Source organism: Arachis ipaensis, chromosome B08 (assembly GCF_000816755.2).
Source record: "Arachis ipaensis cultivar K30076 chromosome B08, Araip1.1, whole genome shotgun sequence".
Taxonomy (NCBI): domain Eukaryota; kingdom Viridiplantae; phylum Streptophyta; class Magnoliopsida; order Fabales; family Fabaceae; genus Arachis; species Arachis ipaensis.
The window spans coordinates 42,834,185-42,847,638 of NC_029792.2; the positions used below are offsets into that span (position 1 = coordinate 42,834,185).

General features: G+C 33.9%; 1 protein-coding gene and 1 long non-coding RNA gene across 33 annotated transcripts; both read left to right on the plus strand.

Annotated features, from left to right (window-relative positions):
• LOC107613767 (ras-related protein RHN1-like) lies at positions 1,311 to 6,848 on the plus strand. Of its 32 annotated transcripts, none has more exons than XM_021109359.1 (16): positions 1,311 to 1,776; positions 2,592 to 2,660; positions 2,750 to 2,779; positions 3,241 to 3,269; positions 3,859 to 3,948; positions 4,156 to 4,267; positions 4,412 to 4,484; positions 4,815 to 4,875; positions 4,963 to 5,027; positions 5,185 to 5,276; positions 5,397 to 5,474; positions 5,564 to 5,731; positions 6,108 to 6,156; positions 6,237 to 6,310; positions 6,412 to 6,505; positions 6,593 to 6,848. In XM_021109359.1, exons 8-16 carry the CDS (start codon positions 4,847 to 4,849, stop codon positions 6,691 to 6,693), a joined length of 750 nt encoding a protein of 249 aa, XP_020965018.1. In that variant the 5' UTR covers positions 1,311 to 1,776; positions 2,592 to 2,660; positions 2,750 to 2,779; positions 3,241 to 3,269; positions 3,859 to 3,948; positions 4,156 to 4,267; positions 4,412 to 4,484; positions 4,815 to 4,846; the 3' UTR covers positions 6,694 to 6,848. The 32 variants fall into 32 exon arrangements, with proteins under 32 accessions (XP_020965018.1, XP_020965023.1, XP_020965015.1 ...); XM_021109364.1 differs by having other exon boundaries at positions 3,859 to 3,921; XM_021109356.1 differs by having other exon boundaries at positions 3,859 to 4,267.
• On the plus strand, positions 9,235 to 12,377 carry LOC110265880. Its single transcript, XR_002352386.1, has 4 exons — positions 9,235 to 9,413; positions 9,512 to 9,566; positions 9,652 to 9,779; positions 12,103 to 12,377. It is a non-coding gene; the product is annotated as an uncharacterized LOC110265880 (long non-coding RNA).

Sequence of the window (13,454 nt, forward strand, 5' to 3'; positions counted from 1 at the left end):
CTTGCTTCACATTGAGGGGTTCTAATTGGGACAAGAAGGCAACGTTTCTTGCATCCGCTTGCTTCTTTCTTGAGGATCTTGTAGTTATGCCTTGTGAAGGATCACCAATGATGAATTCATGAGGGTAATCCTTAAAAAATTTCCATTCACGTGGCCTTTGAGGAATGGTTTTTCTTTGAGTAGTTTCAGTTGGCAACTCTGCTCTGGATTCTTTGGCTTGTTCAGGATACAAAACAGAAATGTCTCCTCCATTCTGAAGAGATATTTCTGGATAGATAGATTCAACAGTTAGGACAAATTTGGAATTTTCTTGATTGGCTTGATGGTTCACATCAGTTTCACTACCTGCATCATCATCTAAAAGAGCGTTGGGAATGGAGTTAGAATCACAAAAAGACACATGTATGGATTCCTCAATAGTTCTATGTTCTTTGAGGTAAACCCTAAATGCTTTGCTAGTGGTGGAGTATCCAACAAACATTCCTTCATAAGATTTTGGATCAAATTTTTCAAGATTTTCTTTATTATTAAGTACAAAACATTTGCATCCAAAAATATGGAAATACTTAAGATTAGGTGGGGTTCCTTTCCAAAACTCATATGGAGTTTTCTTTAAACCTTTTCTAATGATGGTCCTATTTAGAATATAAAAAGCTGTGTTTACAGCTTCAGCCCACAAAAACTTTAGAACATCATTTTCACAAAGCATTGCTCGAGTCATTTTTTGAAGGCTTCTATTCCTTCTTTCAACAAGCCCATTTTGTTGAGGTGTTCTTGGGCATGAAAAGTTATGTGCTATTCCAAATTCATCACAAAAATGTTCAAAATCTTGATTTTCAAACTCCTTTCTATGATCACTTCTTAAGTGGGCAATTTTTAAATCTTTTTCATTTTGGATATTTTTGCAAAGAGAAGAGAAAGCATAGAACGCATCAGTTTTGTGAGCTAAGAAAAGAACCCAACCAAATCTAAAGTAATCATCCACCACTACCAAACCATAATGTTTTCCTCCTAAACTTTGAGTTTTAGTAGGACCAAAAAGATCAATATGTAACATTTCCAATGGCCTTTTAGTAGAGATTCCATCTTTGGATTTAAAAGATGATCTTACTTCACTACAAAAAAAGGGTTTAAAATGACATTAATAATATGGCGGTTTTATAGATCCACCATAATATTCAGATACTATGGCGTATTATGTTATTGCCGTAATTAGTTTGCGTAAAATGGCGGTTTTTGATGATTTTGGCGGTTTAAAACCGCCATTATCTGGGTCCATGATTTAAAAAAACCCACGCACTCTATTTGATTCCAACCCTAATTGCGAAACTAATGCACTGTTTCTCTGTAAGGTAATGACATTACCACTGGGATCTACTCTGCGTGCGATCTGCTCCAGCAACAACTTTCTTCAGCAAGGATCTCCTCAGTGGCATTCTCCGACTAGAATCTCTTCGCCGTTCACCGCCATTGTTCATCTCCTCACCGCTGCTTTCAATGAGCTTCTACGATCTTGTTCTAGCTTCGATCTAAAGGTTAGCCATTGCCTCTCATCCCCTTGTTGCTCGTTTATCACCTCGCTGCCGCAACAACATTGTTGTTGCCTTTAGTGAGCTTCTACAATTTGGTTCCGCTTTTTCTTCACTTTTGTGTTGACGTCCTTGCTCTCACCGTCGAGAACTTCCTCGAGCGCCACCTTCAGACTCTCCTCTTCAAGGCCGGCATGGCCAAGTCAATCCACCATGCCAAGGTCCTGATCCGCCAGTGCCACATTAGGTCTTCCTTTCTTTTTTTACTTTTTTTCTAAAATTTATGGTTTTTAAATTCCTAATTTAATATCAATTGTTGTTTGCTTTTGCTTACTGTCAAATTAAAAATCTAATTTCCTTGATTTCTAGGCTTTTGATAAAATTTTATAACGTCAAATTAACCTCTCTGTATAATTGCTCTTAGATATATAATATCAATATTACTGAAGGTATAGGATCATCACAATTATATAGAGTGGTTTAGTTTAATCAAAGTAGATAAAAAAAATCACTCAAAAATCTAACCGGAATGCCTTATTAGCTTAAAAATATTATGAAAATATTATTAAATTTTGTGATTATAGAACATCTGATGTTCAATATAAAATTAGACGGATAATTCCTTCTGAGTATTTTTGTTTGCTGAAATAGGAGATCTTATGTTATGTTTTGATATTTGATTTGGTAATTGAAAGTTGAAACACTTGCCTGATTTGCTTTCTATATGCATGTATGTACTATAATATAATTGCAAGAATATAATTGGATCTTATGGAAAATCAATTCTACATAGCTTTTGGTGCACTTGTTCATGTTAATTTTTGGTATTTGGTCTTGCCTTGAATAACTGAGTTCACCAACATGTTCCATGTTACTGTAAGTGAACTAGATTCCTTGTCATCATAAGTAATTTGAGTTCATCTTAACATCTGTGTAAATTGCATGCTCAGAAAAATAAAAATAAAAAATTTAATTGTCATTGGTATACGTCCTTTTAGATGAAAATCTCTTGGAGCAATCCAGCAGGTTTTAAATTCCTTTCCCTTTTCATTATTTTACTAGAGAAGGTGAATGCAGCAATCAATGACATGGCATCCTAAGCTAAAGCAAATGCATCATAGTCTCGAAAAGGTAGGTTAACAATCAATTTTTTTTTTAGATGTAAATTGTAAAGTACATTCTTTAAATTCTTGATAATTTGTTCTATAATGTTCATGAAGTTGGCAGAAAATTTATGGGAGAAAGTCCTGGTGAGTGAAGCATCAATTTTCATCTTAATTTGATATTCTTTGTTTCATTTATGGTGACACTAACTGTGAGTATTCTTGTCTATCCGTCTCAAATTTGCTTTATTTCTTCCAAACAAAGAAAAGAAAAAGTGAATCCATGATTATTGATTTGTTTCCATTCTTATATTATAAATGTTCTGTTTTGCTATTCAACGATTCACTTCTGATAATGATTATGTCCTTTTTCTTTTATTTCATTTGATTTGATATAATTTGGTACTTCTAAAGTTGCTTGTAATTTTCAATTTTTTATTGATTCTTAATATGAAAGCTCATGCTTTATATCTTACTATGTGGTAGATTGTTTTATTGAAAGCATTAAATTTTTTTTGCTTTAAAATTCATTTTTATTTTACTAGCACATAACCTGCTCGATAAAATGCTTCAACTAAATTCTGTCCTTATCAATGCTTTTATTACAGAACTGGAACCTGATTCTCCGGTTATCCAGGTGATAACTATGGATTCGGATCCTCTAAAGTTTGAATTTTACTTTAGAGAGTAAAGTGTGATTTCTCACCATTAATTTCATAGGTGGGACAAATAATAAATATAAAAGAGAAACTATTCAAAGATACAAAATCACACTTTACTTTCTAAAGTGAATTCAAACTTTAGAGGATCCAAATCCGATAACTATGATCTTCTTAAGAGGTTATTTTGGTTATTTAAAAGTTTACTTTATGTTATCAACTAATATTTTTCCATTGCAGTGTGATTATGATCCTCTTCAATTGTCAACTATTTCATTAATGGAGTATAAATTTTGATTCCACTTACATATTATGGAGTTTAGCCTCTCATGAAAGTATTTTATCAGTTTAGCTTTAATTGATGACCAATGTTAATTTTGAAAAGAATGATACAATTTTATTTTATTTGGAAGAACCAGTATTTCTTATTTGATCTCTAATTTGTGGAGCATTGAAATGTACGTTTTAGATAGTATTTCTTGGGAGTTTAGAGAGTGAGGAGTAACCTTTATTTTTTCTTCAATCCTTCTGATATGGTGTTTAATTGGTATGTGATACATGCTGCAGTTGACTTGCCGCCATGGTTCTCTGTGCTGTCTATAGCATTGAACTCAAATGTGGACCTTATAAGTATATTCACTTTATACTTCTTTGTTGGTAGGAATGATGATTGTTAATTGAATTCATTTCATGTTATTCTATTTTGATGTCTTGTCTTATGATGCCTCATATTGTATTGGTTAAAGTTAAAATGAAATAGCGCTCTGATTATCGTAGCTCTCTAAGACATCATCTTATTGTGTGATCGGTGGGCTCGTGAATATTTTTTGCTTCTTTCATTTGTTCGTATGCACACTATTTCAGGATGTCTCAAGAATTGAAACAGCTCCACAGAGTATGTTGCCAATCATATGCTTTAGAGATGGAAGTCCTCCACTGCCAGATGCCTTATCAATGACGAATTTAGCAATCTCAGGTAGGCAACAAATTTGTTACACTTTTTCTTAAAACCATAGTTCTAAAATACAACTTCCATCTTAATTTCTCTCTACTCTGAACTTGTATACTTATTTTTAATAATTTTTAATAGTTCACTTTTTTTCGTTCCTTTTTTTTTCAGGGATAAATGGTCTTGATATAGGCTGTGTTTTCTAATGCAGAAAAATATCCCCATGACATTGACAAACAATCAGGTATTTTTGTAGCTCCATTTTACTTTATAGCAATATCTTTGATCATAGTCATAGATGCTTATGATGATATCAAATTTCAAATGCCGAGGGGTTTTGCTCCTAAAAGCTTAAGTTGTTAAGGCACATCATTGGTTTTAAATCAAGTTTCCTGCATGCTCCTCAAAATTGACTTTGTTTGGCTTGAGGAATGGATAATTTGACTTTCATAAAGAAGTGGAGTAGGAATACTTAGCCTCTGAATTACAGTTATATAGACACTTTAACTGTTAGATGAAGGCATAAGATTATTTTTATATCTATAACACCATTTTATTAGTGAATAAGGGTTAGTTTGTAGGATTATTTGGTGGCGAAGAGAATTGATGATGGTGAGCTCATCAAGAAATTCCATGTAATGACTGAGATATTGTATCTTATGCATTTGTTCTCCAACTTACTAAGGAATTTACCATTCTACTTGTTTATTTTCTTGACTCAGCTTCTGCTCTTGTGATCGAAACCATGGAGGCTTTGACTATAGCATTAAAATTGTAACTCAACAAGGTACTTGCTTACCAATTCCCAAATGTATTGATAGAATAATAGAATATATAGCCATAGGAAGATTATAAATAGGAGCAGATGAAGAATCTAAATTTGTCAATTAATTCAACTATCAGAGTGAATAACTACTACTATTTGCACTTTTTATTTTAAGCAGATGGAAAAATTAGATATATACGCAAGTCCAGATATTTTGATAATTTCATTAGACAAATTAATGACGGTAAAAACTACCTGGGGAAAAAAGAGGTAAATAAGCTTAGTTCATAAATAATTATATTACAATTTTATACACTTTTTATCAATATCATTAGAAAAAGAGGCAAGGCTAAATAAACAGGCGATGAATAATGATTAATGATCTGGCAGGTACTTCTTGGGGACATGGGAGTAGGGAAGACAAGTTTGGTTCTTAGATTTGTGAAAGGCCAATTTTCTGAGTACCAAGTTACTCTTAGTTATTGCATTTTCTTAATATATTATATGGCTATTAGTGTTGGGAATGGATTAACCTTATTCTATGTGGAAGGATGCAGGAATCAACAATTGGGGCAGCATTCTTCACTCAGGTTTTGTCTTTGAACGAAGCCACTATCAAATTTGATATATGGGACACAGCAGGGCAGGAACGTTACCATAGTTTAGCCCCTATGTACTATCGTAGTGCTGCTGCTGTCATTGTTGTCTATGACATTATAAGCATGGTACTAACTACTAACTCTATTAATCATCTCATCACTAATCACTTGTTTCAATATTCGCTTATATCATTCCATTGTTTATTACCCAAATGATCCTTAAATGAACCTCTTGAATTCATTTCTATATAAGTAAACTTTACAGTTGTTTCATATCTATATAATTTTTAAGTGTTTTTATATGTTAGAATAAAAATAGAACATTTTTGTAGAAAACTAGTCTTCACATTTAAAAGCTGAGGTTCATGGAAATTAGATGAAGCAAAAACATCCACATTGTTTTTAGGGGGGGGAAAAAAGTAAAGTCCATACATGAGAAGCAGTGCACGAAAAATAAAACAAACGTGATGATTGATTTGTAAGTGATGCATTGTGTAACCAGGAATCTTTTGCGCGAGCAAAGAAGTGGGTTCAAAAAATGCAACGACATGGTAAGTTTGTCTATATCTCATAAATAAGTAGTGAGTAACTAGGATTCTAACTCAATTTATTTGATAAACCATGTGATCAGCAAATCCGAGTTTGATAATGTTTTTGGTGGCTAACAAGGCTAATTTGGGAGCGGAGAGAAAGGTTACAAATGAGGTATTTCTTTTTGATATATATGCTTACATTACAGTGCAAATTTAATGAAAGAATTAGGTTTTGGGTGGTGAAACAGTGATGCTTGTTTCTTGTATATGCAGGAGGGTGAAGAATATGCGAAAGAAAATGAATTATCTTTTCTTGAAACTTCAGCAAAAACTGCACAGAATGTGAATGAGCTCTTCTATGAAATAGGTAGGCGGTGTTAATCTCTAACTTTACCATCAAATAAACCTGAATGAATGATCGAATGTGTGTGTTTCTTTCCTTTTCTTTTTGCAGAAAAGGGATTGGCAAAAGCAAACCCTTCACACCAAACCGGAATCAAGCTGCATATCATACCTCAAGAAACCAGAAGAAGAAGCTTGTTTTGCTGTGTTTAGTTAATGTTATTATCAATATAAGTTGAATCTGCATTTCATTTGTATTCCAGAAGCTTCTAACTTGGTATTTTCCTACTTTTAAGATGGATGAATAAAGAAACAAACCTGCAAAGTAACCCCAAACCGCATGCAATAATTTATTCATCACCTGATTATTCAGGCTTGCCTCTTTTTAAACCATATTAACCATATTTGCACTTATTAACCATTAAAATATGGTTTTTAGCTTTATTTTGCTAATGAAAAAAATTATTTGTTTAACACGGTAAAAACGACGGTTAAAACTACCTTTCTAAACTAAAAAAATGTCACTTTTACCCGGTCAAAATGGCGGCTTATAATTTTCATTTTAAACAACATGAAATGCCATTTTAACATGGTAAAAATGATGGTTTCAAATACCATTTTAACCAATAAAAATGCTACTATCAGGGTAAAAACGGCGGTTTAAAATGTCGTTTTAACCAACAAAAATGCCGTTTTAATCTGGTAAAAACGGCAGTTTCAAATGCCATTTTAACCAACCAAAAATGCCACTCTGTCAAGGTAAAAATGGCGGTTCATAAATGCCGTTTTAACTAACAAAAAATGTCGTTCTACCCTGGAAATAACGGTGGTTTGAACTGCCGTTTTAACAAAAAAATGTCATTTTATCTGGAAATAACGGCGGTTTGAACCGCCGTTTTAACCTAACTCAAAAACTGCCATTTTAACTAGGTAATTGTGGCGGTTTTTCAAAAACCGCCGTAATAACCAAATAGCGCTTAAAATTATGGCGGTTTTTCTTGAGCGCTATTCAAGGTAATAATGGCGGTTCAAACTGCCGTAATAACTCTAAAAAACCGCCGTAATTACCAAGTTTTTTTGTAGTGCTTGTTTGCCTAGTTGACAAGCATCACAAGTAATATCTTTATCTAATTTGATATTTGGAATTCTTCTAACTAAATTCTTTTTAACAAGCTTAGAAATTTGGTACATGATTGCATGTCCCAATTTCTTATGTCAAAGCCATTTTTCAGATTCAAGAGAGGTAAAACAAGTTACTTTTTGATCCTTTAAATCCTCTAGAGTTAATCTATACACATTATTGTACCTTTTTTCTTCAAATAAAATATCACCGGATTTTTCACAAATAACCAAGCAATCCAATTTTCTAAAAATAACCAAATATCCAAGATCATACAATTGGCTAATGCTTACTAGATTGTGATTCAGTCCATCAACAAGCAAAACATCGTTGATGAAAGAAGAGAAGTTCTTACCCACTTTTCCAATGGCCACTATTTTTCCCTTTCCATTGTCATATGCCTAGAGCATCCACTATCCATATACTACATGTTGTCTTTTCTCTTGGATGCTAGGCAAACCTACAAAAATCTTAAGTGACCTTAGGTATCCAAATCTTTTTGGATCCTTTTATGTTAAACCATCTTCTTTGCCCCAAGTCATTATAGTTACCAACAATCTTATAAATTTTATCACCAATCATTCTTTCACTTATGAAGCATTGAATGGGAAAGTGACCATTCCGATTGCATAATCTACAAAACTTTTTAGGTTGCTATTTGTTTAGATTGGTTGGGTTTTGAAATCTTATGTCATCTGAAGTGGAAGCCATATTATCAAAAGGAGATTTTTCAAAAACAATTTTTGAACTTTTATGAAAACCCAAACCAGCCTTGTCATAGAAAGGTTTTTGACTAGCTAAGAGTTGATTCAACTTTTCAGAACTTTGAGCAAAATTAGCTAGGTCTTCTTTTAGTCTTTTTACCTCTTTATGCAACCTTTCATTTTCCTCAAAATAATTTATATTTGCAATCACAAAATGATGGTATTCACAGCTCTTAATTTCAACCTTTAACTACTTATTTTCTTCAACAAGATCAATAGCAGTTTCAACTTCCCTTAATTTATCTTTGAAAAAATCATTTTCTGCTTTTAAAATGGTAACGTGAGATTCAAGTTCACAGTTTTCATTTAAGAAGCATTTGATTTTCTCATTGAGATGATCTATCATAAGATGAAGATCTTCAGTTGAGGGTTCAGGAAATATTACCTCATTGACTATGTCGGCTATGAGACAAGTTTGGAACTTGGTTTCTATTTCATCTTCTTCATTCGAATCATTCTTCAAGTCTTCCCATGATGCCATGAGTCTTTTCCTCTTTTATTTTTTCAGTTTGTCCTCCTTCTTCAGTTTTGGACAATCAGACTTGAAGTGTCCAGTTTCTTTACAGTTGTAGCAAATCACCTTGCTTAAATCCCTCTTTGGTTTCCGTGAACTGCCTCATTTGTTCCGTTCTTTAAACCCCGTAAATTAGCGACTAATTAGTCAATAAATTAATTTTAATAAAAGAAAATTAGAAATGAAAATTTAATAGTAAAATAGTATAGATCTAATTAAAACGAGAATTTTGACACCAATTTTAAAAGATTTGGCCAAAGATTGGGCCGAACGGACCGAACCGATCGAACCAGGCCCATAATGGGCCCAAGGCCCAACCCACTCAGCCCAAACATACTTAAGGAAGCTCTCCTTCCTTCCTCTTTCAGCATGCACGCTGGAAACAATTAGAAATAAGGGAAGAACACTCTCAATAACCAAACCCTCACTCAAATCTTTGATTCCACCTAACTTTTGATCCGGAGCTCTGATCGCCGCACCGTTTGCGGCCACGCGTCCGCAGAGACAAGCTCTACAAAGGCTAATACCTTTCAAGGTGAGGAAATCAAAATCCCAGCTCCTATTCTCTCTTCTTCAATTCGGGAATATTAAGGTTGTTGGATGTTAAGATTTTGGTTAAATTGATGATTATAGGATCAAATTGAGTTGAGGAATGAGTGGGCTTTGGTTCCATTGAGGCACATACAAGGTAAGGTTCATAAACCCTAGCCAATTTTGATTCTAGTATGTTAAATGTGAATTTTGAGTATGTATGGTGATATATGTGAAATTAGGTGTAAAAGTGTATATGTTGGAGGTTTGGTGGTGATTGAAACTAAGATTTTGGGTGGTTTCTAAAAGCTTGAGGGGCTGTGTTGTGACTTGGGTGGCTGCCTTGGACTAAATATATTGATCGGTCAAGGTATGGTTTAGGTTTCGCGCATTTAATATGTAATGCCCTGTGAAAATTTAGGCTAGATAACCATATGATAAGCTGGAATGTTTGTTTATGTTAATGATAGTGGCCTTGATGAAACTTGATAAATTGTGATGACTTATTATGGACAATTGTGTATTGTTGAATGTTTGATGTTGGGTTATTGAGAGTAGAAAGTGAATTAAATTGTGAAGGCTGATTGCTAAAGTTGAAGCGTGATGTGTATATATATATATATATATAGTGAGCTAAGCGTATGTTGATTGGGATGCAGAAGTTTGACTTGATTAAGAAGGTTGAGGTAAGGGTTAGAATTACGAATAATGGACAATTGTTAGATGTAATTTCTGATTGAAGGTGATAAGTTAATAAGATTGTTGTTGTTGTTGAAATTCTGTTGATTGGTTGATTTATTATTGTTAAAAGAAGTGCAGAATTTTAATGCTTTAAAGTGAGCTTGTATGATATAAATCATGGTGATTTCTGATAGGTACATAGAACTGAGATTTTGGGATAGGGTTGGGATATAATTTAAGTAGTTAAAGTGATGAATAAGAGGAATGGTGGATTGGTATAAGTTGGAAACCCAGAGGACTAAATTTGGTTAGTGAAATTAAGAACTCTTGCTGCAGAAATTCCTAATCTGTTTGGATAGCAATTTAAAAAGAAAACTGGGAATAATCTGGACATGATTTTCGAATTAATATATTTTTCTAACAAATTTCTATAAGTCAAGATTATTCCAAAAATATTTCAGGAAATTTGGCCAAGTGGTTTGGAAGATATGATTTTTTGAAGTTTAGTAGTTGCTGCAGATTTTTCTGGTTTTCTGGTTCTGCAGTACCAACTTTCAGATGCTATAACTTTGGATTTAAACGAAATTTTGAGTTGCCTCCAAAAAGGATTTAAAGATTTATCAGTCTATTTTAAGTGAGAATAAGTTTGAGGTCCATATCTATTTTTTAGACTTAGATAAGTCATTTGGAAGATGGGTTGTTTGCTGGAAATTCTGAATTGATTCATAAAAATGGGGAACCTCTTCCAATTGATAGTTAATTACTCAAACGAAGTGATATGAACCTGAAACTTATGGGTTTTTAAACTTGAGAATGTTGACTGTAATCCCATCAAAATTTAGAGGCAACGGATTAGAATTAGAATTATTGTGAAATTTATAAAAATACTGATGTTGTCTATTTTTCTGGAATTTTGTAAATACAGTAGCAGAATTCTAAATTTTGTAAAAAATTCAATTCTAATCCAAGTTCAGCAAAACCTAACTTAAATTGAAGATTAGGATCTCTAGAGTTACCTTACCAAGAAAAATAGGTTGTGCATAAGTATTTATAGCACAACAAGGTTTTAGAATAAACAAGCTTAGGAAATGAAAAGAAATATAAGTTGCCCCTAGGAAGGGTTAAAGCTAAAGACAATGATATTGAGAGAAAAAGAGAAGAAAGAAGAATGAGGAACAAAGAAGGAAATAAAAGTTGAGAGTTGATGTTGATAATCAATCAAGAATAATAAAATGTATGAGCAATGAGTTAAGAAAAGTTGAGAATGATGAGATGAGATATGAATTGGTATTGAGAATGAAAATGATAAATTGTAAGAAATGATTGAATAACTTGAGCTTGGGGCGTTGTCTCCATGTCAGTCGGGATTTTTTTTCCCATGGTTATTATTGAGCTTGGGGTATTATGTTCCCCATGTCAGCTTGGGGTGTTGTCTCTTCTCCCAATGTCAGCTTGGGATTCGTCCCATGGATATTTTTGAGCTTGGGGGCGTTCTCTCCTCCCCATGTCAGCTTGGGGATTCTCCCCATGGTGTAGTTTGAGCTTGAGAACATGTCAGGATGGCTACGTAACCGACAGTTGATATCAACAGCCGTAGGACAGGCATGCATCATGTGCACATTGTTTGAATTGCTTGTTTTTGAACTATTTGGGAATGCCTACGTGATTATAACATGCTATTTGTTGTAATTGTTATCTGTATTACTTGTAAGTTACTTGTGCTTGTCTTGTGTGCTTATTTGTCTGTGTAAATTAATTGGTGATGGAGGAGCGGAGGAAGGGTGGACTGGTTTGGAGTTAATGTTAGGTTTAAAGTATGTAAGGTTAGGATTCTTTAGGTAACCTACCCCTTTTATGGCTTCTGCTTAGAGATTAACTTTTATAATTACATGACGGAGTTCTAGGATTGCCTCTGGCATTCCCAGGACCTTGTTTATTATATGCGTGGCACCTTTACCATGCTGAGAACCTCTGGTTCTCATTCCATACTGTGTTGCTATTTTCAAATGCAGGTCGAGAGGCTCCTCGCTAGGTGTATGGATCTTGAAGCAGAGTAGTTCCTGGGTTATTTTGGGTTTTATGATTGTATATATATGTATCTATGTACCTAGCTTGCTCTCCAAGAAACTTGTTTATTTTGTTCTTCATAGAGGTTACAGGAGAGTTAGGACTTTGTCTCTGTATTTTGAGTATTTTGGGATACTTGTATATATATGTAAATATTCTCCGGCCAGCCTTGGCTTCGCAGGCTGAGTCAGGAGCTAGTTTCACTGTATTCTTGGCTCTCTTTCCGTTCTTTTGCTTATTTATGTCTAATTGTCTATAACCTTTAGGTTTCTTAGCACGCAAGTAATCCTTTTTCCTGAGCGTTGCACTTTTTATTTTACGATTTTGATTTACCCGTTTTTCAAGGCTCCTAGTTAAGGGCCAGCCTTGGCTTCGCAGGCTGAGTCAGGAGCTAGTTTCATTGTATTCTTGGCTCTCTTTTCATTCTTTTTCTTATTTATATCTATAATCTTTAGGTTTTTTAGCACGCAAGTAGTTCTGTTTCTTGAGCGTTGCGCTTTTTATTTTGCGATATTGTGTTACCCATTTTTCAAGGCTCCTAGTTAAGTACCTCTTCTCCTATTATTATATATATATATATATTTCTATTTTTAGAGGTCGTAATACCTTACTATCTGAGTCTTATGACTTAAGCATAAGATTAAGTATGGTAGGGTGTTACACGTTCCTTCAGCTTCATCATTTTTCTGAATTTCTTAGCAAACAAAACAAAGTCATTGTCCGATAAATTATCGCTGGATTCATCATCCAGAGATTCAGTGACAGATTTGAGAGCAACTCCTTTTTTTGTATCTTTTTTCAAATAAGTGTTTTCAAAAGTAAGTAAGTTTCCTCTCAGATCAGCATAAGTCATTTCATCAATGGCACCACTTTCAGCTATCACTATAGCCTTGGTTTCCCACTCTTTAGTGAGACATCTCAAGATTTTTCTCACAAGCACAGATTCTGAATGTCTGATTCCCATAGCATCCAAGACAATGATGATAATGTTGAATCTTTCAAACATTTCATCAATTGTTTCTCCTTCCTTCATTGAAAATATTTCGTATTCTCTGTTCAGCATGTCTATTCTGGATCTTTTGATTTGGGTTGTGCCTTCATGAGTAACTTGAAGCTTGTCCCAGATATTCTTTTCTGTTGTGCATCTTGATACCTGACGGTATTTCTTGAAGCTGACCGCACAGTTTAGCAGGTTGACAGCCTTGGCGTTGAGCTCTATTTTTTTCTGTCATCTTCATTCCAATCGGCCTCAGCTTTGGGAACAACCACACCATCAGCTCCTGTTGTGGTTGAAAAT

Excerpts from the sequence above, each read along its gene's own strand:
- LOC107613767 (XM_021109362.1), top strand. The coding sequence starts at position 4,847 with ATGATGGTGAGCTCATCAAGAAATTCCAT. Across the intron at positions 5,475-5,563 it reads GCCAATTTTCTGAGTACCAA|GAATCAACAATTGGGGCAGC; the intron begins GTTACTCTTAGT and ends GGAAGGATGCAG. Across the intron at positions 6,157-6,236 it reads TCAAAAAATGCAACGACATG|CAAATCCGAGTTTGATAATG; the intron begins GTAAGTTTGTCT and ends CCATGTGATCAG.